Here is a 26,980-nt window from a genome sequence, read left to right as displayed (position 1 = left end):
CCCAGATAATGCAGACTTTACGAAAGCAGCTACATGTATATAGGAGGTTTTTACATTTCACTACCTTGATTTAAGATGTGACACCATTTGATTGCTCGAGGGCTCGTTACAGCACCAGGTAGCTCAGACCATGACCTAACTAATAACCCTAGGGAACCTTGAATCAGGTATTCAGTTGCAGGGCTCCTAGGGGTACTTTTTGGAATACTAGTTCTTGCTGTTCAATATTGGCAGCTATTGTCAGAGCCCTCTTAAATACAACTGTAGCTGTGATGCCATGGAGACAGGAAGGCTTATTGACCTTATTCCACCAACTCCCCCCAGCCTAGCCACAACCTCAAGGGAAGAAAGGCAGTGAGTTGCCCATAATTGGCAGGTCACTCGACAAGCTTTGTTGAATTAAGGTAGATTGGTCCAGAAATATTCACTGAAACTGCAGAAGACACCAAAAGCAGGCTGAAGCACCGGGCAACAGAAAGTTTGCTACAAATCAGGCTGATTTTTTCTCCCTGGTGACTGTGGCAATCCAACAGTTTTTTTTTTGTTTCTTTTTGTCTTGTTTTTTTTTTTTGGGGGGGGGGGGGAGGGCTGGGAGATGGCTCTGTTTTGGAAACTCATGCCTGTTGAATTGCAGGACTGGTCAAGGGGTGGGGAAGGTCAGTTTCTTTTTTTCTCTCAGCTACATATAAGACCTTCCTTTAGAATTATGCCACTAGCTGAGCAGCCAATTAAAATTAAGTCACTGAAATGCAAGTGTGATCATCACTGGCACTTGGGCTGAACTGCTTTGAGCCACATGATCCATATAGGTTACAGTAGCTGTCATCACAACCTCCACCAAGAGTCCGAGTTCTTATAATGACCAGTGGCTGGGAAGCGAGAAACTATAGAAAATTCTGGTTGAATTGCAAATGACTAGATTATGAACACATGGTTTACTCTTTCTCTTTAAAACCAACCACTGAAAATCAAGCCTGCAATGTCTGTAACTCCTGAGAGTTGCTTGTTTTGTCAAGCTTGCAGAGTAGGGAACAAAGACTACAGGAAAGAGATTTTTATTATTAGAAATGGTAAGACTTTCTACCAGCCCCGTGGCCTAGCCACAAGTCCTGGGGGGAGGGAGGCACACCTTTTGAATTAGGCCAGATTGAACCCCCAAAAACTCTTCACAAGCAAAAGTGTAACGAAGAAAACACTGAAAAACAAACAGATCTGGACTTAAAAGAGGAAAAAGCTGCCATTTAGTGGCACAAAACAACTCATAAAGCTTGTGAATGAAAGTCACCCTTACCCTCCCTTCCGACTTTGGTCCTGTCCCAAAATCAACACAGCCGGCGGTACATGTACATGCAAAAAGTCACGACCAGTAGTACAATGACTGGTACTCCAGAGTACAGAAATCTTATTACGCATGATTTAAAGTCTACAACAACGTACAATAAACAGCAAAATACACTTACAAGCTGAACACCCCGTGACCTTGCCTTCGGTCTTCCTTGTACTTCATCCAAAGTGGAAACAACGGTTCTCGTTGTGGAAATTTTCCTTCGTTACGAAACAGATATTCTATGTCGTCCGGATTAGAGATTGTAACCGTGTCATAATCCACGATTTTCTCTCGATAAATCTCCCCATACTGCTGAGCTCGATCTTGTTGAATCTGATGTATTCTTGTGTGACCTTTGTCACGGACGTAGTCGAATAGCGTCCCAACGAAAGGCAATCCTTTCGGACCTGGGATTTCGTTGTATGGTTTCACCTCCGCATTTTCCACGGCTTGCGTTTGCTGTAAGCGAATTAAACTCTGATGACTGATTTGTACAGGCTGTTTATATCTCTGGAGACCTTGAAAGGCGAGAGATGTACGGATACCAAACTTAAATGTCATGGCAATCAGTTCGTTCAGAGACTGTCTTCGGGTCATAACAACAAACAGTTAACCGAGGAGAGCTGGTGATGAGCGAATATCACAGCTGTAAACAGAAATTAGCGTGGAACGGAAACGTGGACGTGTATACGTGTAATAAGAAACGTGGCATTCAAATTTTCTGGATACCATGACCAATTGTTTGGCATAAGAGCTACACATGACTACAGGGAACTAAAATAAATAAAATCGAAAGAAAAAGGAAAAGAAAGAAACTTGATAAGAGAACGAGGGAACTTGGGTTTTGTCGCTCTCTCTCTCTTGCCCTTCTCCCTCCAATCCCGGCCTCCTATGATCCCAACGTGCCATGGGTCCTGATAAGGGTGGGAAGGAAATAGTAACCGGGGGACTGAACACTCACGAACACAACAGGGTTGGGTGGGTAATTTGCTCATAGCCTGTATCAAAGCCGCCTCTTTCTTTCTTCTGCCACCTCTTTCTTTAAATAATAGCAACAATATAACTGATAACATCTTTATTTCATGATCCATTTCACAGTTTAGTCCCCTTCCTCCGAACCATCAGAATTCCAAAAAGAAAAAAAAAAAACCATAGGAAATTTATTTAAGTTTGCATTTCAAAACTGGTTTGGTTTATGTTGTGTCTAAAAAATAAAAGCATACCAGATTAATTACCATATAGTGAAAATCTTTAAGTGTCATTAGGTAAAAGAGTAAATCGTCTTTTCAAAACTTTGATAAAACCTTATGGGGGGCGTGGTATCTACCCCCCTCTCCCCAATCTTGTACGTCCAAGAGTTAATGTATAACATCTGTGAACTTACTGTTATGACGTGACCCAGCCGTCACGGAGTGTTATGAGCAAACCAGCATAAAGTGACCAAGATCAAATGTAACTTGTGTTGAGCGTTCAGACCTACCCATTTCCTAATAGTCTAATTGGTGTGTTACCTTAAACTAGACCAGAACGAGTGGAATGAAATAAAAATGCGTTCGATTGGTTTACAGAACTTTTGATGGCGTCAACCCCCCCCCCCGGGGGGGTACTCCCATATCAAAAGGACTGTACTGCAGTTGCAATAAATACATCAAAGATAGAAATGCTACTTTCCATATATTAAAGGTTCAAAGATACAATAAATAAGAAAAGATAGATATTCCATTCAAACTACTAAAAAAAATTACACTTGCCAACTATTCAACAAATGTGCGAGTTGACGCTTGACTTCGGTTAACAGGTAATGAAAGAAAAGCTGAACTTAAAATCGTGGCTTTCCCGTCTTACTACTAACTAAACTACCCAAGATACTATTATTATAAAAGATCTGGTCGATCCACATAATTGTGCATGACATTTTGAAGCTGTTTGCTCATTCTTTCGCGATGATAATCTAAATATGGAAGCTCATTCGTGATCATTCTATTGCAAGTTTCAATCAGCTCTTTGGAAAGATTTGCTTTCAGAGCATAACCCTGCACTAGTCTACCAGCGTATGGTTTTGTTAGGAAATTCCCTTCTCGCAGGCAAGATCTTTTTATAGAATCTAACTCTTTTCGAAACTCGGCGAGATCGGTGAAGAATTCAGAACCTTCTTCTTTTATCATTTTCCAAAGCGTTTGATTAAAAAGATCGTACAACAGTGCATCACCCCAATTCCATTCCCGAATTCGTTCTTTCGCTTTGCTTGAAAGTTCTTGTTTATCTCCTTCCCTCCTTTCGTTGAGTTTGAAGTACAAAATGTCATGAATTTTCCAGCAAAAACGCCGCTTTAGGAGTATCAGCGATTCATCGAAGTATTCCATAAGCATAACTAAGTCAAATTCTCTTTGTAAGAACCGTATGTAATTTCTCACCACAGTTAGATTGCTGTGATATTTTGCATCGAGGCCCAGCTCAAACAACGCGGGGTTCCTTATCAGGTTTATAGAACTACTCTTCTGTTTAGAATCCAAGTGTTCAAGATGACTTGTTGCATTCTGAAGAAACGTCTCCAGAGGGGACGACACGTTTCGCAATTTTGGAAAACGTTTATCAAGATGGAAAAAGTTGAAAACCGATTCAAAATGCTGGGCTGGTTCTCTCAACATTGTGATGTAGCGAGTTGTTTCTTTTGGGAAGAGCCAGTTCATGGGAATTTTGTTGTATCTGGCGTGATTGCAGAGGATGTTTGGTGCTCTCCAGACTGGCTGAGTGAACTTAGGTACAAAGGAATGAGGCCAGTAAAAAGTGTAACTCTTTGCTGAAGCTGGTACGGCGAACAACAGATCTCTGCTATCACCATAACGGTTTAGAATATTGGTCAAGGTACTTGAGCCTGTCTTGTGCGTCTTGAGAAATAAAATGTTATTCACAGGCTTGCATGACGGTGGCGTGACACTCAGTAACTGATTGTTAAATTGAGAGTCACGCATTATCTCAAGCATTATTTCTCTGCACTCCCTGCAATAATGAAAGAAAAGTGGCATATTAGGACTTTCAAGGTGTGCTTGTAACTTTTTTGCAAAGAACACTCACCGGCAAGAGCCATCATATTAAAGGGGCGGGGATGTTTACCGGTACATTTGAACTAAACCTCTAAAAGAGACGAATCTGAGCGTGACCAATCTCTTTCTTGACCTTCTCAAAGATACCATGCACAAAGCACTAAATAGTGTCTTAAATGAAGTTTAAGGCATTGTTATGGAATGCTTTCATCTACGGAGAAACATCAACGATTTCATGTCGGATCTATCTAAGCCTTCAAAACAGTGTGACGGCGCATTTCTATTCATGCAGCCTTAAGATACGTTGACAAAAAAAAAACATAAGCGCTCTGTCCTTAACACCCTTCGTGATACCAAAGTATTCATTGTACGCCTCCGCGATAAGCGCACCCCTTTGCGCGGGAGCGTTTCCCAGCGCTTGCACGTTTTATAACAGTTGTGAATGGCTATAAAACCTGTTCGGAGTGTACCGAAAACGTACCGCACCCCCCCCCCCTCCCCTCGAATAAGCGCCCCTCCTATCGACCAAAATTTAAAATAAGCGCCCCTTCTTGAATAAGCTCTCACCTCCCCTTCCCCAATTATGTGGACGAGTACTGAGACAACAAAGGATGTATAGTTTTCGTCTTGTAGTATTAGATTTATACATTGTTTCACTTTGTGAACACGTTAAGTGAACACATTGAACACGTTAAGTACCAACGGTGCCGCGATTTAAACTTTAGGATTAGCTTTTTATGTCGATAAACAGCTTATGTTGTTGTTTATGCGCAGATGATGTATTAAAAAAAATGATCATGTCAGGCCACGGTTTGCGAAAAATTAAATAAGTGGGCCCCTCCCCCGCCCCTCGATTAAGCGCCCCTCCCCCCCCCGCCCCCCCCCCCCCGCCCCCATCTTCTCCTAAATTTGAAATAAGCGCCCCGGGTACTAATTCGAGGATTTACGATAATTTATGCTTTAGTAACCCTGTGATGGACTAGCACACCATCCGGGGGGTTAAATATAAATACCTCCTAGTCGCATGAGGCTTCAGAAACTGGGATAGGTAGGCACCTTCGGCACGGATTCGGCGTCGTAGAATTGGCTATTTCTAGACTTCTGGGATTTCCGAAACCGGAAGTTATTTAAGGAATAGAAAACATGTACCGTGTTTCTATCGAGTTATAGAAATACAAGTGGAGGTTTGGGAGAACGAGAAATGCTGTGGGAACACGAGCCGCAGGCGAGTGTTTCCACAGCGCTAGCTTTTTCGAGTTCTCCCAAACTTTTGCAAGTGTTTCTATAACTCGATAGGAACACAGAGAACATGTTTTCTATTTCTTTTAGAAAACATCGCGACGAAAAAAAGGAAAACAACTTGTTTACTTTGATCATCAAAATGTAAATTCTCTTTGCACGCGCCATCATTGCCTCAACAGCTCGTGCCAGTTCTGTGTTTCTATCGAGTTTTAGTATAATTCTACTAGTATACTAATGTAAATGCTGTAATCTAATTAGCTGAGCCATAGAACACTATCAGCGATTAGTGTGCAGTGGCTGGAGGTCGTCTGGGAAATGACGACGTTTTTTTGGTTTTTCCAAAGTTTTGGAGGAAAATTTTGAAGCAGATGGATAATTAAATTCCTAAGAAGTCTAAACGAAGGACATAACGGTTTCTTGACTTTTAAAAAAGTTGAAATTATTGTAAAAAACTGATGCGCGCGTACACAACTTCAATTTTAAATGACAATTCAATCCGAGCGATCTTTTTTAGGCGCAAAGTTTAATAATACGTCAAGAAATAATTGGAAACCGTTATTTGAAGTAAGTTTTAGCAAGAATTCTACTAAAACAATTAGATTATTCGCTCTCGATTTCTACGAGATGACAGTTGATTCGGCCTTCGCCCTCATCAACTATCACCTCATAGAAATCTCGAGCTCATAATCTAATTGTTAAATAGGAACACGATTTTCAACCAATCAGCGCGCGTAGTTTCTAAGGGCTGTTTTCTGACTAAAAATAACTTGACACTGATAATAAGACGCACATGGTGGATCAGATCCCTTATCTTTCACAGCACTTTTCGCCCTCTCTTGCCAGGCAAGTACTCGGGATTTTTTCTTTCAAAGGTGCTGGATCACCAGCTATACTGAAATTCGCTCAACCAAATGCGGCTCAGTCGATGACGGTTTTGTTGGGCAACGTTCTGGAAACAACTGTACACGTGACGCATTTAGTTATGTCGTCGACTCGGCTTGTCGTCCATCCTTTTGTACTGAAGTATACACACTCTCTTAACTTGTTTTTTCAGATGTTACAAAAGCAAATGCTGAATCAATACACTAGACACTGTAGACGTTATTACACCAGTAGAAACATATCTCAAACAAGTTTTTTTCGTAGCCTAAAACAATATTCACGACATAAATCTACAAACGTGTAACAACATTCATCAGCAGATCGTTCGAAACCGCGAAATATACTTTTAAAATTGTAAACATAATTTCAAGCTGTGTTCAGCTGTAAAATTCGCCCCAAGAAAATTACTCTTGCAATCACCAGGGCAGAACAAGATTTTCCCTTTAAGCAGTGAATTATGAAACGAGTTTTCATGCAATTCGTAATGCGTATTCCCCCGATTTTTTTATTTAAAAAAAAACGCAACTGAGCTGAACTTTCACATTTACGAGTTAAAGGAGTTTCAGTAGAATGCACTGCTTTTGGTCTCTAAAATGAAGCTCTAAGTAATGAAAGAAAAACAGGGTCACAGTGTCTAAGTTCCATTATTGTAAGATGGAGAGAAAAACAATGAAACTCTTCTAACAACCCCTCAAAACCATCTTATCGGTCTTGATGAACATGGAGCGAGTGAGTCTTAATTTCACACTTCAATCAAGCAAAAAGTTGTGTTTGGCTTAAACAGATAGACTTAAATCATGCCAGAGACTTACTGAAATCCATAGGTGCTCTCTTTTATTTTCTCCACCCGCGGAAAGGCAAAATCAAACCGAGCATTAGGGATATACAAACCAAACACACAACGATTTTGCGCCGCCCTGTCATCATTCGAGGAGCCATATTTTAGAAAGAGCGACTTCAAAATTCATCAGTTGTTAAACAAGTATACCAAATTAGCATATCAAAAGCCACCGTGACCTCGAAGAAGACATATTGCATCTGTTTTGGATCGCAACACCAAGCGCTGGTTTTCATAGAAATGTTTAGATCATTTTTGATCAGGCCGTAAATATCACCGTCTGACTCTATCTTGGTTCGAAGATTTATTTTTCCTACAAGTTTTATCGATTAAATCTAACTATGAGTCTCATTTGCCGCAACAATAATCAGTATAGTTATTGCTGCCATGTGTTTGTACGTAAATAAGTCTTATGTAAACTAAGGCCGATATAACTGCAATCGTCATTGCAAACCTTTCGAAATAGCCTTGATAATTTGATCCGTTTTAACATGTCTGCAAGATTTTATATTTATTGCTATTTTTATTTATATATTGCTCCACTTCAAGTTGAAATAATTTCGGTCAGTTAGAGTAGGAAGAAATGGAGAAGCGCAAAATGAAGTTAGACTAATTATATGACCCTAAATTAAATTGAATTTATTTTAGGTTGAAAAGAAAACATCGTTTCGGGAATCCTTTCCTTCCGCCATCTTTGGATCGCCATGAGCCCGCGTGAGAGGACTGCGGTTCCAGATATTGATCTATAAAAAAACTTGAGTGTGCTAAAAAATCCTCGGTTTTGTAAAAAATGTTGTGTTTCCTAAAATAAACTTGAGTTTTCTAAAAAAAACTTACAAGAGTCCTTTAAAAAACTCTAAAAAGGAAGATTGAGTTTTATAACGCTGAAAATCGTGAGTTCTTCTAAAAAAACTTGAAAGGGCCAAATAAAAATTAAGCCGAGCCATGGAAAAAATGCTACTTTTAAAATTCCATGAACATAAAATAAATAGGTTGAGTTGTCCCTTAGAGTTCACCATACTTCGTAGTAGGCTGCGAAATCCATAATTTTCTTTTTTGGCCGCTCTCAGAGCTAACCAATCACGTGGTATATTTGAAATAAACTGATTGGTTTAGAACAAAATTTTAATCATCAGAAACTTTACTTTGAAAGCGGGGAAAAAGAAATCATGGTTGTGAGTTGGCACGGTCTACTGGGAAGAGTAGCATAAATTAGAGCTGAATTTCGTGCACAGCGCAAGCTTCGTTTTATTTGGGAGGAGAATTGAAGCAATTGCAAAATAGTTGCTTGGAAGGAAAGTTCTAATCTACTAGGTTCCCAAAATTTGATCTAAGGCCATTACGGTGCCCCTCACCCGCCCCAACCCCCCACCCCCCTCCGGGGGTAAGATTTTCATGATCTTACTTAAGATCAGAAGTTCTGCTGGATATTCAGAGTATTCAGGGTGTCACCTCAGTTTCCTCGGAAAATGAAGTGTAACTATGAAGCTAAACGATTTTGGATATCTATTACTGAAAAGAAAAAAGTCTGAACTATTTTGATCTTCGGTTCTTATGCAACTTATATTACACTCGGCAGGGCAGTCCATCGTTTTCATTGGCCAAACGATATTACCTTATTGATGTTTAGCACCGAGCCGATGTGCACCGAGCTCGGAAGTGTCGCAGCCATGCCCGTAAGCTTGTAATTCTCTTTGTCCTCATACATTGCAGCAGTCGTTATTGGTTTGGGGCTAGGGGCATTTTTTTCTATCGTCTGTTAAGTTTTATTAGTTTTCTCAAAGGATATCGAGCCATTCATGTGAGGCCTTACGAGAGCTGTTACCTGAACCCCCCCCCCCCCCCCCCGAGCTAGGCTTTTTTCAATTTGGTTTTTACAAATCTTCACTGTCGAAAGCCTTCATCGTCAACTTCTCTAAACGCGTACTATTTTCAACGAAATATTGTAACCATTGAGGATAATTTTTTACTCAAACCTGACACACGTATTAAATTCGCTTCAGCGCTCACACGCATCCGAGACCGCTCAGAATAAAAACTGAACTTCACTTGATCGTTGTAGGTTTTAACGAGTCGAAGTCGGTTCACAGTAATAACTTTGTCCATTTTTCTACTTTTTAAGATCACCCTTTACATAGATCTCATATTTAGTTTGTTGCGATTTCCTTTAAAAACACACGCGGTGTCAAGGAGGTTTTTCCTGGGCAAGAACATCCAGAAATGGCGCAAAAGAAACCTGGCATCTCTAAGTCAAAAATCGGGACATTGAAATTTGTTAAACAGTAAAAAAAAAGTATATACATATATATAAAACTCGTCAGGGATATCTTTAGCTACATATAATCGTACCAGATTAATACCAACAACTTACCTTTCCAAGCTGGGCGATAACACCAAAAACGGTTTGCTGGTAGATCTGGGAAGCGAAATAAGTCCCAAAGCAATGAGAAGAAATGAAATCAGCAAAACAATCCGCTTTCGAAATTGCATCATAACTGCAGCTGCAACAGACTGGGAGCGTTGAAAAAGCGTTGTCTGCAAAATGAAGATATATTATAAATATAATGAATCAAATATCTTCCTCGACCATTGTAGCTAACAGCGAGTGTTGTGAACGGCAGAAAAACAACTGAGCTTTGATCAAACTGAGCTTTGATCACGAAAGCACATTCAAAGGACTGTTTACGACTGAATTTCAATAGAGCTCGTTGGTTGATAGGTTGATTTAAATAAATAATATATCTTCTTCAGCCCTCCTGCAGATGGAATCCACGTTTCTTTGTTTCCTCCAACATCTTTTACTAACATCTGTCTTTTTCTGACACAATGGCAATTTCGATACGACTAGCTGAAAACAGAAATGGAAAGCGAGAAGGAAGCACTTTACAAGGGGTACGTAAACTGCCCGGAGAAAAAGTGAGATAAATTTAATAAATTCTCCATGTTTTCTGTGATTTGTACGCCGTGTAAGCCAAAACCGACCAAGTTATATTAATGCCATTAGTTTCCACAGAAAATCTTCAAAACAGCAGGTTCATTTTCTTCGTGAGATTTGTCAGGCAAGGAGATGGTGTCTCAAAGTCCTGCACGGCGTCCCCCTGTGTATAGTTGTTAGAACTATTTCTCTAAAAGATAAAAGTTTTATATTTGTGGTATAGCTCAATTCTTTCTCTAGTACCCCCTTAGATTCCCAACAGAAGAACAATATGTATTTGTCTTTCTTGCGGCCTTTCAAAGACAGTAATTACTTAAAGCATCAAACCAACTCAACCAAAACAATTGCTATAAATCAACCATGGTATAATAATATCCCTTCACTCTTAACGTGTCCATGTCATCGAGTTTAAATTGCTGCTTTCTAAGGTTAAATTCCATGCGCTAATAGATCATCCCAGTGTCACTAAAGAAATTTGGTATAAGGACAAGTTTCGCTTATGAGAGAATGTCAATTTAGTTAAAGAAAGTATTTTGCGTTCTGAGCGGCTGCCAACGGGCTGAACCGCAAAACAGTACCTTCTGGTATTGATTAAAAAAAAAAGAGAAGTTTCCTGTTGCACTAAAACAAATAAGCCTGTTCGATTCCAGGCTCTCGGTCGATGAGAGTCTGGGACAAATAATTTCATTAATGATAATTGCTACCTTACCCCCTTGAAAAGTAAGTGGCCGATATGTTCAATCATTCACATGTTCGAGAGCTATAGTTAAGTCAATTGAAAGGTGAATCATTGCACAACTCTACATTTAAAAAAACATATACCGTTACAACAATGTGTCATCGCATTTCGCTCTTGAGTAAACGCACCAACCATTTTTGAGTATGTAGCCTAGTGAACTATAGTTCATCTCCGCCGAACGTCAATGCCGTACACTGTGACAAAGTGATGCAAACACAAACTCAGGTTAAGTGGTATGTTAGCGGTATGACCGACAAATTATCAATGACAGGGAAAGTGTATGCATGTTAAATGACACAGAAATTTAGAACTGATGCAGTTTTCTTTATATCCTTTTGCCTTATTACAAAATTTGGCTCGATAGAATGATGTATTCGTTGTATGCCACGTGAAATAAACACTACCAGCCGCAAAACTGCTTTACAAAATCGGAAACGAAATTGGAGAAAATTCAATTGCTAACCCGTTAAGTGATAACATTAGCCGGCAATCTTAGTGGTACTTTTTCGAAACGCCATCGCTTTGATGCCATTTTTTCTTTCGGCAACTACTGGCGACGAATGTCAAGCGCAGATCACGGAATATGGCCGACGTGGAATTCAAAGCCAAAGCGACAAAATTGAGAATGGAAAACTCACCTTCCTGCTGCCGGCAATGGCCCTTCGTATCGTTTCGTGTTCGTCCTAAACCATGAAGGAAGGAGGTTGAAAAAAAGCGGCAAACAGTCGAAGCACTAAATAGTATATGCAAATCGTGTCTTATTCTCGAAAATAATAGGTCACGCTTGAAAAACTTCAAATAGCACGTTTACCCTAGAGGCGTTTCATACGGCTTTGTAACTGAAGGTTGTTCATACCTCTGCAATAACCCAGATGCGTTTAGAATGCCGAACTCCAAAACTTGAAAAACAGAAATGACAGAGAAGTTTAAACTGGTCTAAGAAACTAGGGAATTTTCAATCAGAATTAACAGAAATCGAGTCTCAAACTGAAAGACGACATGGTGCAACCGCAAACGGGAAAATAATTTCTAATTATCTGAGTATATCTTCAACCGAATTGTTGATTCAAGTGAAATTACTAAGTAGCTAATCGTGATGTTGCCACGCTGCAAACTATTTTGTTTGAATATTAATGTTATCCATTATTATACTTACAGCTGTTTAATATTTTTGTTGTAAGGCATTTTACTAAGTCATCTTGCAACCTGTTTTTTATTCCGTTTATCCTTAATTAATGCGATATAATAATGTTATCCTATTTTATCTTATCTCTCTTCCTTTGAATTGAAGAGCCCAAAAAGCGTCAGGGTAGGAGACTACTTCATACGGCACTCCTGAACAATTGCACCTGTAAAAAGAATTAAGTCTGCTAGTATGTCCCTTATACCTTTCCGTTGTCAAAGTATGTTAACTAATATGAATTTTAAATATTTTCTAACCTCTCTGTGGTATGAGTATTTCATGAGTGTTTCAGAGAAAAGATGCTATCGAGTTCGGTCATTTTTTGCTTGCTTTTGGGCTATATCTCTGAGTTGTGGAATCTATTGTAGTGGAATTTCGGATATTGTAGTTGGTTATTGCGCATGCTGTTGCTTTTTGTAGTTGGATGTCCTTTGAATCTCTTGCTTCACGTCATTTGGCGATCACACCATCCGCAACAGCATAATCGCACCAAAAGAAAATGAGGAACGAGGCTGATATGCGGCCATCTCGAGGGCCATCTTGACGCAAATACGTTTTGCAAAGAAAGGCAAATTATACGGCAAAGGTAAATTCTGCGTCAGGTCAAGTTGGCCCTACCGCTTCAACTTATCCAGGTTCCTGTAGCATGAAGCGACTAGGGATATTCCTACTCCCCCCTAGATGGGATACTGGTCTATTGCAGGGTTACCGCCAGTATTGACTTCGCCTGTATATGTACAAATTTATACACCTGATAGAGGAGAGGCCGGTTGTGAGAGTAGTGTCTTGCCCAAGAACACAACGAAATGTACTCGAATTCCGACCGCTAGGCCCAGAGTCCAGCGCGCTAACCATGAGGCCACCACGTGCGTCACTCACATTATTTGGTACATGGTATATGAATCACGATTTGGAGTCTAAGAGCTTCAGAATCAACCGACCAGCGCAGCATGGAGTGAAAAGGCGTTTAATCCTGGGAGGGGGTAATCTTTTACAAAGGTTAAAAATTAGAAATGTTCAGCGTCAGTGGTTATGGTTTGGAACCGCTTGGGTCTGAATAGCGTATAAACTTCGACCATCTCAGTATGAAATGATTATAAATCAAGAAATTTGAAGCCCTTCCTTATATAATAAACGGAAGTCATTCCTGGTTAGCTGAGTGCATGCATGTGAGGCGTGCACTCAAAGAGTATCGATTTTAGGCTCAGGTATAAAATAAGGTATCGAAGATAAAATATTTTGGTGGGAAACAAGTTAAGGGCTTCAAGAAATTAAACACGCTTTACATTCCCCCCAAAATTTTGGGAAAGTTCCCCCTACTGGAAGTTTGATTGCATATCTGTCCATTTACACTCCGCTGGAGACAGTCACTACTTTTCCGTGAGTTGTACTGTTTATATTTTTGACCCCGAATAATCACCAATTAAACTCGGCGTAACATTACCAGTGAGAAGCACTTTCATACAAGAGAAATTGAAACCTCTGTTAACTAATTAGTTCTGAGTAAATGTTAATCGTGCTTTAAACAGCCCTGCCTGGGTGGAGTGAGAAATTGTGAAGGTCAAGTTTCTTTTCCCCAATAACACAACACAATGCTCTTGCAACAGGACGTTTTCGAGTTTTCTCTATCAAGCGAGGCCTGGTGCACAGCCATTCATATGAAAATGAGTATAATTTGCATGCGAATGAAAACTCATTTTCTTTTGAAAGGATGGGCACCAAGACTCGCTTTGAGAAAGAGGCGAAAGGTAATTCGGAAATGGTCTATTGTCCAGGGCTCGAGCCTGGACCACTCGATTTGGATTTTAGTGTCACTAACCAAGAAGACCACAGTGCGGCTGAATCCGGCCTCATCGAGAACAGCGTCAGGAGGCTTGAGTAATTGCCATGGAAACCAGTTTCAATCGCACGTGGTCTTAGCTTCAACCTGCTGTTGTATACAAAGACAGACTTTCTTCCCCACAAAGCCAGATATCACACAGGGATTGGATGTTTGAAGTCTGCCTGATCCAACAAAACACCACCAAACGTTTTACTTGGAGTCGATGCATTATTGATACGCCTTTTGCAAACTTTTCCGTCGCGTGCGATTAAAATTAAAAGTGATCCTTGCGCGAAACTTCTCTATTTGCACATTGAACCTTGATAAGCGGAAAATTAGCTTTTTGGATCATCCAAGTAACAAAATTCGCTTCAAAATATGCGATACACTCTGACTAGCTTAATCTTTATTTTCACATTTTGTCAACGAGGACTCACGAACGAATTTAGCGCCAGTCGAGATGAAGACTTAGAAAACTCGTGCAACTCGCCGAACCATTGTTCCGTTGAAGACGAAGGACCTTGTAAGGATGATGGAGAGCAGAAGTTATACCGCTGGGACCCTGTAAAGGTTTGTCATTTTTTTAAAATAATCTCCGGCCATTAAAGTAACCCAGTGCGTGGATGTTTTTGTTTTTCATCGTTCTTTCCTCGACGCTGAATTCAGTTCCTTGCTGCCTTAGTGCGATTTTTCATCATTTCTCAGTATAATAATGTCCGACGGTCTTAACGAGATCAGATCAGAACAAGACAACGAATTATTTGAACGATAAAGAGTGATAACAAATCAGTCTGAGTTGGTTGTTTTCTTTAGTTTCTATAGAATTGCTAAATAACTATCACAGGCAACTATTAATCTCAGTAAGCGCTGTCAACTTTTCATGCACGACTAAAATAACAATAACAATATAACGATAAAATTATAATTGCTGGGCGAGACCTTGGTGGCCGCATAAGACATGTAAGAGCGGTCCATCAGACTAACTCGCGACTAGTCTTTCTTATCCCTCCAAGAAATATTTCTTGATCATCTCTTCGCGAAGGGAAAGCGATCGCTGATTATTCTGTAGACACCTTAACTTGCAGAGACACTGAGGCCCAGGGTACTTAAAATTTGTCTAGTGAAATCAGTGTCTCGTTTGCTAGAAGCTAGCACATTTTCTAGCGTCTCCTCGCATTTGAGCTTTTTGTCGCGATCCTCTTTGCACAAGCTGAAGATACTACGGTTCACTGAAAGTCGTAGAATAATATGAATCGGCCGCCACGAGACGTGCACCAGTCCACGTGCAAGAGCTATCTTATTGCAAAGGACTGGTAATGATTTCTTGAATCTAAAAATACTGAGCTCAAGGTAAGTGCGGGTCCCCCGAGCGCTTGACTGAAATTTCTTTGCATAATAATAAATAGTGATGTTTATTGATGTTTTCTTTCACATTCCTACTATACACGTCTCAAGATTCTGAAAAAAAGATATTCGTAATTTGGAATCAACTAGAAAAGTTCTTAAACTTCTGAATCAATTCGAAGCCCGGCTATCGTGAGATACTCACATGTTCTGCCCATGTTCTCAGGTTGGATACAAACGAAAGCTGAAACTTGAAGGAGAAAAGGTGTACACAATGATCACTAGGGCCTTACAGCCTGCTCTGTTCGGTAAATAAATAGGCTTTGACTTAATCAAGAGCGGATAAGGAGGAGAGTTAATCCCCTTTCTTTCCAAGGTAGTCCTTGTCTCAAGTTATTTTTAGATCACTCACAAGAAGCACCAAGATTGAGAATTCGTAGAGTCTAGTAATATCCATTCTTGTGACGCAGAATTTGTCCGGCAGCCCAAGCGGTGTAACATTTTTCGCGGAAAAACGGGGTACCATGCCTAAAAATAACACGCGAGAAGGATTACCTTGGCGATAAGGTCTAAATGAGAAAATAACTCTCATACTCTAACTACTTGATCTAACACCCAGAGGTTAGGTACAGAACGGTTAATTAACAATTAGACCCGTAGCCCTTGCGGGCTACCGGTCAATAGCCCATGAGGCGAAGCCGTGGCCCTTGAGGGCGAAGGGTCTAATTGTTTTAGTATCACCCAACTAGTCGGACAGAAAAGGCAATAATAAAGTTAGCAAATGCAAGTTGAAGAAATATTTATTTGGGAATAAAACGAAAGAAAGCGTCACGCTCGATGGCGCCAATTTCGCTACTCGAGGACTATTACTAATAGACCCCTAGTAGCGTAGCCAATCAAAATGCAGGATTTGCATTAGTCCACTGGTTGCGTGATACTAATGTGATTTAGTAAAAGGTCGAAACGTCCAAAATGTCGTTATCGAGGTCGACCCTAGTTTTGACGTGTTTTTAATTAGGTCATTAAACATTTTATAAATAGACGCATTTATTTATAGTTAACTTCACACTACCGCCTGCACATTAGCATTTAGCTGTCGTGATAACATTGAGTCATCGGAACGTCTTTTAACTTTTTCATGGATATTTTTGTAAAATTTATATGCAAAATGATAATACTGGATGACGATACGCCAGACGTCGTTTTTGTCTATTATTATTATTATTATTATTATTATTGTTGTTGTCGTCATTATTATTATTATTATTATTATTATTATTATTTTAGAAATCCCCGATTTCTTGTCACCCGAAGAAGCTGATCACATCATTGATGTGGCTTATGGTGTTGGTTTCTCCAAAAGCGATATTCACCTGGACCCAGTGGCTAAAGATCACGCAAAGACATTGAGATCAACCGAAGGTAACAACCGTTTTAATTCTTAATCAAAAGAAACAGTGGCATAGAAAGATCGATTAGTGGTTAACTCAATAGTGATTAACTGGGTCTCCTTGTTCTTCTTTATTCTTTGAAGGTCACTCGAACAGCTCAGCTGGTTATTTTTTGAATTGGGATTTCGACAAAGATTACGAAATAACAAAAGACGAGGTGAGCGTGATATCCATTTTCTCTTAAATTTTCTGTTGTTTTCCAGTTTGTTTTTCTATCCAGTCAGTGGAAGGCAAATTCAAATGTCAACTACGACGCTAACGTAAATTACATCATTCGTAAAAGTCGCGGTGAGGACTTGTTTCTGATTGGTCAAGAAATGAAACATTTGTATTTCGATTGGCTGGTGCATGCATTGCGTATTACATCTCTTGCACCAATCAGAAAGTTTGGCAAAGCCGACACACCAATCAGCTGACCTATCGTACACAACATGGCTTACAGTTAAGAAAACGGAATGTTTGTCGTAATTAATTGGGTGGTGGAAGAACTCTTTAAACAAATGGGCACTTTTGTAGCAATGCAACCAGGTATGTACACGGTGCTAATTCCGTGTAACTAGGAGGTAAGCACTGGGAAAGTTAAACTTGCTCAGTTGAAGTCGTTTAGGTTTGAAGGCTGTTACATTCGTTTGCCATGCAACACGGCAGATTTTGCACCAAGTGACCGGTAACGTCGCTGCCAAAAAGTTATTACTGAACTTATAATCTGTCCAATCTTATTCCTCCGTTTCGCAGGCGATGACCTTTGCCAAGAAGTTTAAATATCTTTACTTGTCTCCGGTGGAAGTAGATGAGATGTGAGTTTTCATTATACCTTCATTTGCTATTACTGGTCATTTCTGATAGGCTAAAAGTAGCAATAAAATAACCACACCTTTTCTTGCAGGATAAAGAATTTGGATCTTAAAGAATTTGACGATGGTAAGAATAGGTGATAGGACGTTTTTCTTAATCAAACTCTAGAGGATCAGGTTTTTGATAATGATCAGCATCTATTTTCCCCTACAGTATAAATACAATGAGTGCCGTGCACGCAGGCGATGAGGAGATAATTATTGATCACCAAGTAATGAAAGGGTCCACAGGCATTTTAATGAGAGCATAGTGCGTCAGGTTGCAATATGGCGGTTTAGCATATGGCTAGCTCCATGAGCGGGCAAGTTGAGCAGAATCCTGCATCAGTGATTGGCTACCCGCAAGATGGCGCTAACTTTGCCAGCTCGGGAACACCCGATGTGTCCCACAAGAAAACAGTGTTCTTTTTCCATATAATAAACCCTTTATTGACCAAGTTTGTTCGATCAAGATGGTTGGATATTGGCCACGACTCCATTAACAAGCAGAAAAATGAACTTGGCCAAAATCAAGCCGTCTTGATCTCACGCTTGGTCAATAACCCATATATGCTAAATTTACTTAGCGGGTGGAATGACGTACATTGAGCACTGTAATCTACAACCAAAGCAATGACTCTGGCCAATCCCAAAGGACACAGACAATCCAGTGAACCAATCAAACTCGAAGTAATTCATGTAGCCGACTCGAATAGCGGTAAACTGTGTGGGAGCGAGTCACGATTGGTTTGATTTTACTAGCACTTCGGATTGGTTAAGGAAGTGAGGCGAGTTTTTTAAGCCAATCGCGTTGCGTAGTTATGCAAAACCAAAGCAAATGCGAACTACTTCGACACTTAAAGAAAACCTACTCTGTCAGAACCCAAACATCTATTTATACATGTGCACAGTAATGGACTGGAACTAACTTGCAACTGAGGCTGATGTGGGGAGTCTTTTCAAAGGCAAATTTGCATAAGTTTCTTTTTATGATAATGATGTTGTAGTCTAATACCGAGAACACGAATATGGCCCATTTAGGCGCGTATTCTTTATATTCTTGTTCAATCACACTTACTTTAAATGTCTGCACAATAGGTGTAGTAGAATACGAGGAATGGAGATCATTCAAGACTCACGCCATCGACATGTACATGAACGATATGAAAGAGAAACATCCTCATCATCGCGACCGCTTTAGTGACCAGGTCTGGCTCTTCCAAAACGCTGGCGCAGATGACATTCTCAGAAGGTTAAGAGAAAGGTACACCTTCCATGAGCCCTAGTGTTATGAAGTCTGTTTTCAATTTTTCAAATTGGGTGGATGGTACCTTTGGGTTGTAAAATTAATGGGGCATGCCCCAAAAATGGTACCTAATTCAAAACTGTTACGCCGCAAATACCAGCAATGCCACAAAGTAGAACTAGCATTGTGGTAACTTTCCAGAGTGTTTCCCTTCATTTCTGCTATAATAGTCACTATCTATTTCATTTTTTTTTTATTTTTTTGCTTCCTCAAAAGGGGGTTGCTAGCCACCCGATCCACCCCACAGCACTTAATCCGCCCCTGGTTTGCGTGTGAAAACGTCTAGTGTTAAATAGCCTAGAGGAAACTTTTCTAAGCTTTCGATTCAATGCCTCACTCGAGAGAGAAGAACATCTCCTAAACATGACGCAATTCCACGAAAATCCGTGAGGCTGATTGGTCGTTACTTGAACATGAAAGCCAATCAGCAGCCAAGCAGAAGCCGCCGTGCAATAGTGTGAAAATAGAGTGATTTCACGCTGACGTCACGTTGATGTATTAAAATCTTGAGGAATCGAGTTGAACTCTTTTCTTATGTTAACAATTACTTTTGTTCCAATAAACTTGCATGGCTGCTGGCCACGTGAGTGAAAACACTCACTAGGTATAGCAGTGGAATTTTTACTATTCAAGCCTAAGGTCGAGTAAGACATTCTAATAAACCAAGTTTTTACCGTTGATTTTATTTCCAAAGTAAGATGCACGAAGAGAAAAAAGTCAGCGAATGAAAACGAGAATCTATATCTCACAAACGGACCTGTTAGAATGACCACTTTTTAAACCCGGCTTGAAAATGATGTGGACTTATTTTTGTTGTGTTTGTTGGCAGAGTTTACAAGCTGACTCGGCTTCAAAAGGGGATAGTTTATGGTGGCGAGCCACTTCAGGTAATTCAGATAACAGTACTCTTTTCCATTAAAATCAATCGTGTTAGTGCAAAAGGTTGTCCATTTAGTCAGTCCGCAACTTAACGAATTCTCAACGTACTATTCTCAACGAAATTGCTTCATTTGAAGGTTTTTGAAGCCTTAGAAAGAGACGAGAGGAATACTGAATTGAACTTGCTCCTTAGTCCACTCCTTCCTTCCGTTTTCAGGATTGGTATAAATACATATTATATAATAATATGAAAATGATAAATTCTCGAAAGTCACTGTTTTGGCCACAAATAATTTTCTCTGAGCGATTAATCAGTGTTGTCAAGAGATTATGATCTTAGTGTTGTGAGATCAGGTTTTTTCTAAAACACATTTCGCTGCTCACTAGGTGGTAAAATACCGTCCCCATGGCCATTATCACGCTCACTATGACAGTTCCAGAAAGGCTGATTACCCGGATGGAACCAAATGTTGTCACTATGATCTCAAGAGTGCACCTATGGCTAAATGTAGAATTTGCAGGTATGGAACTAATGCTATCCCCCTCCCCTGTAGGGAAGTTAGTACAGCCCTCAGCATCGAAAAAAAGACGTTTTTAAGAGTGAATGCCTATAAAAATCGACCTAAATCGCCTATCAATGGCACAAGTCGAAAAATTGATTTCGCTTGTATTTTGCCCATAGATAGGTCCTAGTAAGAAAAGAAACGGACCATAGTTAGTTTCTGCTAATACAGCTTTCTTTGGCAGAAATATGCCAAAAACGATTTCGCCCCGATTGGGCTCAAAATCTACTGTCGGTTTTGCTGAATTTTCCGAATATTTGATTGCTTCGCGCTTCGCAGAACAGCTACTTGAGAATCTTTCAATGGATTTTATATTTAGTTCAGGTCTTCGTGGTATGACTGAGCGAAAAATAAAATAAATCGAAGCTAGTTTTGAGCTCGAAACGAGATCAAACAGACACGCAAAATTTTACAATGTGTTGCAACCGAATTATTGCATTAAAACATCGCCATATTTTTCTATGGGCTATAACTTTAAATACCATAAAAACACTTTCTACGGGTTAAACATACACCCAGCTGTTAGGATATCAAAAAATATCTCTGGACAAATGGTTTTAAGTCGCCCGCCTTGGCCTGTGTTTCTCATAGATTTTGCCCAAAATCCGCCGTTGGAATGTAAACAATTGCGTGACGCGGATAGTCACTCTCGAGTAAATATTCGTCTTCAACAATCCGATGAAAGCAATTTTTGAAACAATGTGTGGATAAAATAATGGAAAATGTTTTTTTTTTGTTTAAGTTAGTATAAATATATGTATATTTTTCGTTTGCATTGCAACACCCACGACATCCCTAATAAAGAAGGTGACTACAGTGCTCCAGGAAATGATTCAGGTGAATAATTTTTAACTCGCTTGTTTATTTCCACAAGATGGCTCAGTTATTAATTTCACTGATAAGTTACAATACAGTGACAGTTTTAGAGATACACTTAACCAATCCTCTATAGTTTATGGCAATTGAATCATTGACTGACAAATAAAGTCAAGTGGAAATACCATAAATTCTATAAACTACTAATTGCGTGACGGCATCTCAACTCTTCTAGCTGTGTACAAAATTTGTTTTTACACAATTGCAATATTGGCCGTTTTCACACTAGAGACGAATAATCCGTCTAGACGGATTATCCGTCTAAATAGACGGATAATCGGACGGATAAAAATAGACGGATTATCCGTCTAAAATGAGCACCGTTCCGTTTTCACACTAAGACGAATTATCCGTAATGGACGGGTTATCCGTCTCTAGTGTGAAAACGGCCATTCTCAAACTCAGATAGAAAACCCGGAATTTCTGGAATTGAATTAGCCGAGGAAAAAATTGCGTTTGCGTTTCAGTCAAAGTGGGAAAAAAAATCCATCTTTTCTACTGTGGTTGTTTGATGAATTAAGTGACAGTATTAACGCTATTCGCTACCTGTCTGAAATTTACAGATCATAACACTGGTAGACAAATAAACATTACAGTGGTCGATCCATGAACGGCAAACGTCCATCTTGTTTTGTTCGCGGAAGTCGGTCACGGAAGAGCGAATTTCAATGAAATATATATATATAATTTGATTAAGCGATTAGCCAAAATAGCGGGCGTCGATAAAACCAGGAACATGGAACATTCCGGAACGTCGAATAATTATAATAATTTTGCGGAAAATATGTAAAATTAAATTTTCAAAGATTAAATCAAACAAAAAATAAACTGGTATCAGCTCGGAAAATAAAAACAAATGAAAAACGTAACAAAAAAAAAAAAAAAAAAGAATGAAAAGAAAGAAAATGAAAGTGAATGTAATGAGTGAAGGCTAGCAACTAAGAAGAGTAATCTATTCCTTCCAGTCGTTCGCAGTCAGTTTAATCACGTGACTGTCTCTTATTCCCAGATTTCGTTCTTCACAGAAAACCAAGGTGGTAGCGTTCGAACTCCTTAATCAGACCTAAAAATATGGGTACACGAGTGTGATTTCTTTATTCAATTCATTACGTCAATACAAAGAAATGCGTATACACGATTTCTCATGAAGAGATAGTTTCTCCATGAGACAGAAATAGAACTCTTCAGCATTGAGTTTCTTGTCTAAACTAGTTCGGACTTCTCGAGCTCTGATGACAGTGTAAACAAATACAAAAAAAGTTTAAAAACATTTGGCCACGCGCGCGCTGTCTTGCAGGGTCGCTGGTCAAAGCTTTATTGTCTCAAGAAATATTTGTTACAAGCGTTCAAATGCATTTCCTGGAAAATTCTTTGTACAGTACAAGTCAATACTTAATTAATTAAAAATACTTTTACCGTAGGCTATAATCTTTTCATCGCTAGTTCAACTTCACGTGCAGATCGTTATCTGACATTCGATCAAACTTAGTTTTCTATCGAGCCATTCAAGTTCAGTTTTCTCTCGCGGGGTCAGCTTGAGAGTTTTAGTCTCGATAAGTTCTTCTTTACTGTGTTCAAAATATAACCATGCTACGCGGTTTTTTTGGTAACTTAAATTATTGCTCGAATGTTCTGCGGAAATCATCTTCACCGGAAATCGATCCGTCGAAATCAACAAATACAAATTTAATCACTGTAGCGTTCCTTCAGATCACGTAAGGCTACAAACGAACAATATCAACTTGTTATTACGCTTAACAAATGAACTTAGAACGATTTTCTTTCTGGAACTCGTTCTTGTAATTAAAATGATCAAAGAAAGAACGACAGCTTAAAACGACATGGCGGTAACACCCGACCTCCAAGTGAATTGCTTTTAATTGGCGTTTTTAATTAACGAAATTTCTAAAGCAATGCCTTTCAAATTATTAAAGTTAAAAGTGGTCCATTATGTTTTTCTTTTTTCACCCAAATGTTCTAAGATAGCCATCTGCAGTTTGTTGGAAACGAGTTATATATTCAGGGTGACCGTCCGCGTCACGCAATTGTTTACATTCCCACGGCGGTTCAGGGGAAAATTTATGAAAAACACAGGCCAAGGCGGGCGATTTAAAACCATTTGCCCAGAGATGTTTTTTGATTTTCAAACAGGTGGGTGTAAAGTTAGCCCGTAGAAAGTGTTTTTGTGGCATTTAAAGTTATAGCCCATAGAAAAATATGGTGATATTTTAGTGCTATAATTCGTTTGCAACACATTGCAATATTTTGCGTTTCTGTTCGATCTCGTTTCGGGCTCAAACGAAACCTCGATTTATTTTATTTTTCACTCAGTCATACCATGAAGACCTGAGTTGAATCTTAAAACCATTGAAAGGTTCTCAAGTAGCTGTTGCGCGACGTGCGAAGCAATCAAATTTCCAGAAAATTCCGCATAACTGGAAGTAGATTTTGAGCTCAATCGGGACGAAATCGTTTTTCGCAAATTTCTTCCAAAAAAAGCTGCATTAGCAGAAACTAACTATGGTCCGTTTGTTCTCTAGCTAGGGCCAATCTTTGGGCAAAAAATGAGCAAAATCGATTTTTCGACTTGTGCCGTTGTTTGGTCCATATTTGTGGGCAGTGGCTCTTAATTCTGCGTCATGGACTAACCGTTAGAGGACTTCAAATTTTCTTAACCACCATGACAAAATATGCTGTGAGAGTTTTCTAAATACTGCTACTAAAAGCTTTGGCAGTTTCCACAATGCAAGATTGACCAAAGTGAATTTTCCTCACAGACGTTAACTTTCAAGGTTGGACCGTCCAACGGTCGAAAAATCAAATTTCCGCTCGTGCGCAAAAGAGGACAACCACTGCGCATGCACTGAGGCCTATCAAATCACAGTCTTCGACGTTCGGTACCATTCGGTATGATGCCGGTGTAACCTGGAAGGTTTCCGTATGTAATTCTTTGAGGAGAGTAACTGCGATTGTTATGATCTTGTCGTAGCTCAGGGATTACTGCATGTGGAGCGTTTCTAAACAGCTGCGTTTTCGTGGACTGTTTTTTTTTTTAATGCGTCCTTGTATTACCTGTAGATACATCACCATTCTGTACTACCTGAATGATGTGGAAGATGGAGGAGAAACTGCTTTTCCTGTGGCCGACATGAAAGACTTCAATGAAACTGTGAGTGTCATAGATATCAAGGTTCTGTAGATTCAAAATTTCGCTTTGATTTAACTGCCACTCTCATACTCTCTCATTAACTCTCATGTTGTCAAGCGTCATCCCTTGTTAGAGAAGCACCTGATATCACGTGATGTAAACTCGCTGAGCTGATTCGTTGTGTCAGCATGGCTTGCACAACCGTGAACTGATCCATTATAGATATCAAATTAGAATTCAAAAGATATCGTATCACCCTGAAATTGGGCCTGTTTCGGTGAGTTACGAGAAGTACCTCATGGGATCTAGTTTGGCTATCTAAATTACGGCCATAACAGTCTAATATATGTACAGGCTAAGGATCCATGGGCTGAAAGGAGCCCTGGAGGGGCCTAAAATAGTTCTTTGATACGGTTCTTTTGGCCCAAACTTTCGTAGACTTTGGGTCCCCAGGGTTAAATTGGCGCCTTGGCACCTTACTATTTTTGTGATCTTCATTGTCTTAAATTGATTACGTGATGTTAGTCCGAGATCTCGGAGCCCTATTGTTAAGTAATGCGCCTTTCGAGAATCTCATGCAACTTAAGATGGGCTGACAGGTTTTTTTTTTTGCCGCAGGAATTTAGAGACCGTAAAGATGGCGACCGCTTCAATCTGAAAGAATACTGCCAGACTGCTAACATTGTTGTACCAGCCAAGAAAGGCAAAGCTATAATGTGGTATAACTACGAGCTTGATGGACAAACTGGCTGGATGAGTCACAGAGATGATAGATCATTACATGGAGGATGCGTCGTGAAGAAAGGCATGAAGTACATAGCGAACAACTGGCTTCCAGCCCCAGAGAATGACTCCGCCCATCTTATAAGTGAATATTTTGTAGAGCCGGATGAAGAATGAGACATTTTTTTTATAAGACATTTTAACGAAAGCAGGGAGCTCTAGTTTACACACTGTCGACCAGTCCTGTTAAAAAGGTGTCTAATTTTCTTCGTGTTTAATCTTCTATTTTTGTCTTAATTTTTTTCTCAGAGGTTCGTAGTTGTAATCTCGTGTAAAAAACCCTCTCATAAATATTTTGATTTAAGAAACGTAGCTCACAGTAAGCAGATAAGTAGGTCCGCCTTGCATGAAAACTGGATCTGTGAACGACTAATAATAATGCAAGCATGATGTTGCTATCTTGATACCAATTAGCATGCGAACGTAGACGTATTTCCGGCTGTCGCTTGTCTCTGCCGAAAAATAACGTCTGCGAACCCGAGCTAGGAAACGATTTCTGTGACGTAGGAATTCTAGGTGTTCGAGGTGTTCGCTGCCAGGAGCACTCGAATTTTACTCTATCGTGGAATCTGATTTGCGAAAGAGAAAACAAAAGTCATTGCGTCGCAGAAATCGTTTCCTGGCTCGGCCGAGACAAGCGACAGCCGGGAATACGTCTGCGTTCGCAGGCTAGATTCCATTGGCAGTGCCAAATAAATTAATTTTCGTAAATATGATGTGCCCCTTTACTCAATGCAGGTACACCTCCTGTCACCCGCAACTCAATAATAACAACAATCACTGTCTTAGAGCACTTTTGAATTTTTTTCAGGTATATGTGTTGTTGTATGGTTTCCTTTGTTCAAAATTTTCGACTGTTTTTTTGTATGCTCATATTATGCACTTCCGGTCATAGCAGCCTGTAGATACAAGCTGAGAGGCCGAGCAATTCCTAGTAAAGTAGTTTGAATGACTTCAAGGAGTATTACAAGCGACTCTTGATGAATGATGACAGTCTTCGTTGGGTTTTGAAGAGTCACTGAACCATACAAAAAGGTGTGCTTCGATGTTGATGAAATGCTGATTGAATTAATCAACCGATGAACCAAACATCATCAAAACTTGGAATACACAGCACATGACCTGACGCTTCCCCTACCTGAATAGTACGCTAATTTTCCTCAGTCGCAAGGGTAAAGCTTTCAACAATGAATACCGTGTATATACATGAATGCTGCGCATTTTTCATCTCTCGTTTTCACAACAGATCAAAGTAAAAGCGAGCGCAAACTCTCCCTGATCGTTTTGTTCAACCTGAGCGGCCATAATAGATTATTGTCAGTATTTAAATTCGGCGTCATTTGTACAAGCAGAGTCTATGGGCTCCAGATACAAGTTTATACCCTTACGGAGTCTTACTGTGATTTATGAGGGCCTGGAGGGAGACTTAATCAGTTCAAGAGTAGAAATATTCTGAAGGCCGTTTTTTCTCTCGTTTCTCAAAACTTCGAATCCCGAAGAGAAGAATAAAAAAGATCTATTTAACCGGTTTCCTAGAGTGAATAGATCGTGTTATAATATCTTGACAAATTGTTTTTTTCGCATGTTATTTGCGCGAGGCGTGTATATATGACCATTAGAGTTGGGTAATAAAGAATAGTAATTGGACTGAGTGGAGTACAAAGGGCAAGAAATAATCGGACGAGCTCGCAGGCCCATTTGAGATTACGAGCAAGATTACTTTCTGAATTGTACGACGCGAGGTCCAATTACTAATTCTTTCAATAACAAATTTCGAGATATAAA

General features: G+C 39.7%; 3 protein-coding genes across 3 annotated transcripts in view; 1 reads left to right on the top strand and 2 right to left on the bottom strand.

The window, feature by feature from the left end:
* Nucleotides 1-2,294, bottom strand: part of LOC110049670 (cytochrome P450 10-like) — an 11,570-nt gene extending 9,276 nt beyond the window's left edge. The window contains exon 1 of the mRNA XM_089298855.1: nucleotides 1,461-2,294. Coding sequence (XP_089154981.1) covers nucleotides 1,461-1,924 — 464 coding nt within the window. The 5' untranslated portion in view covers nucleotides 1,925-2,294. The remainder of the gene's footprint in view (nucleotides 1-1,460) is intronic.
* A 93-nt stretch (nucleotides 2,295-2,387) lies between these two features.
* Nucleotides 2,388-12,173, bottom strand: LOC110049679 (galactosylceramide sulfotransferase-like). The gene is made up of 3 exons (XM_020755485.2): nucleotides 11,646-12,173; nucleotides 9,705-9,868; nucleotides 2,388-4,327 (listed from the first exon to the last, which is right to left on the bottom strand). Exons 2-3 carry the CDS (start codon nucleotides 9,824-9,826, stop codon nucleotides 3,202-3,204), a joined length of 1,248 nt encoding a protein of 415 aa, XP_020611144.2. The 5' UTR covers nucleotides 9,827-9,868; nucleotides 11,646-12,173; the 3' UTR covers nucleotides 2,388-3,201.
* Nucleotides 12,174-14,269: 2,096 nt separating this feature from the next.
* LOC110049671 (transmembrane prolyl 4-hydroxylase-like) lies at nucleotides 14,270-26,723 on the top strand. The gene is made up of 11 exons (XM_089297998.1): nucleotides 14,270-14,582; nucleotides 15,583-15,664; nucleotides 16,644-16,778; nucleotides 16,891-16,964; nucleotides 17,543-17,604; nucleotides 17,694-17,728; nucleotides 18,739-18,904; nucleotides 19,776-19,833; nucleotides 20,213-20,346; nucleotides 24,343-24,433; nucleotides 25,031-26,723. The coding sequence occupies exons 1-11, from the start codon at nucleotides 14,391-14,393 to the stop codon at nucleotides 25,310-25,312; spliced, it is 1,311 nt and encodes a 436-aa protein (XP_089154124.1). The 5' UTR covers nucleotides 14,270-14,390; the 3' UTR covers nucleotides 25,313-26,723.
* Nucleotides 26,724-26,980: the final 257 nt, after the last annotated feature.

Source organism: Orbicella faveolata, unplaced genomic scaffold, assembly GCF_042242905.1.
Source record: "Orbicella faveolata isolate gen_17 unplaced genomic scaffold, um_ofav_v1 contig_3, whole genome shotgun sequence".
Classification (NCBI taxonomy): domain Eukaryota; kingdom Metazoa; phylum Cnidaria; class Anthozoa; order Scleractinia; family Merulinidae; genus Orbicella; species Orbicella faveolata.
This window is presented reverse-complemented; position numbering and strand designations above follow the sequence as displayed.

Bases quoted from the DNA above. Each gene is read 5' to 3' on its own strand.
- LOC110049671 (XM_089297998.1), top strand. From the start codon at position 14,391: ATGCGATACACTCTGACTAGCTTAATCTTTATTTTCACATTTTGTCAA. The intron at 16,779-16,890 runs GTAACAACCGTT...TATTCTTTGAAG, and splicing joins GACATTGAGATCAACCGAAG to GTCACTCGAACAGCTCAGCT. The intron at 17,729-18,738 runs GTAAGAATAGGT...TCTGCACAATAG, and splicing joins TCTTAAAGAATTTGACGATG to GTGTAGTAGAATACGAGGAA.
- LOC110049679 (XM_020755485.2), bottom strand. From the start codon at position 9,826: ATGATGCAATTTCGAAAGCGGATTGTTTTGCTGATTTCATTTCTTCTC. The intron at 4,328-9,704 runs GTAAGTTGTTGG...TCATTATTGCAG, and splicing joins TTATCGCCCAGCTTGGAAAG to GGAGTGCAGAGAAATAATGC.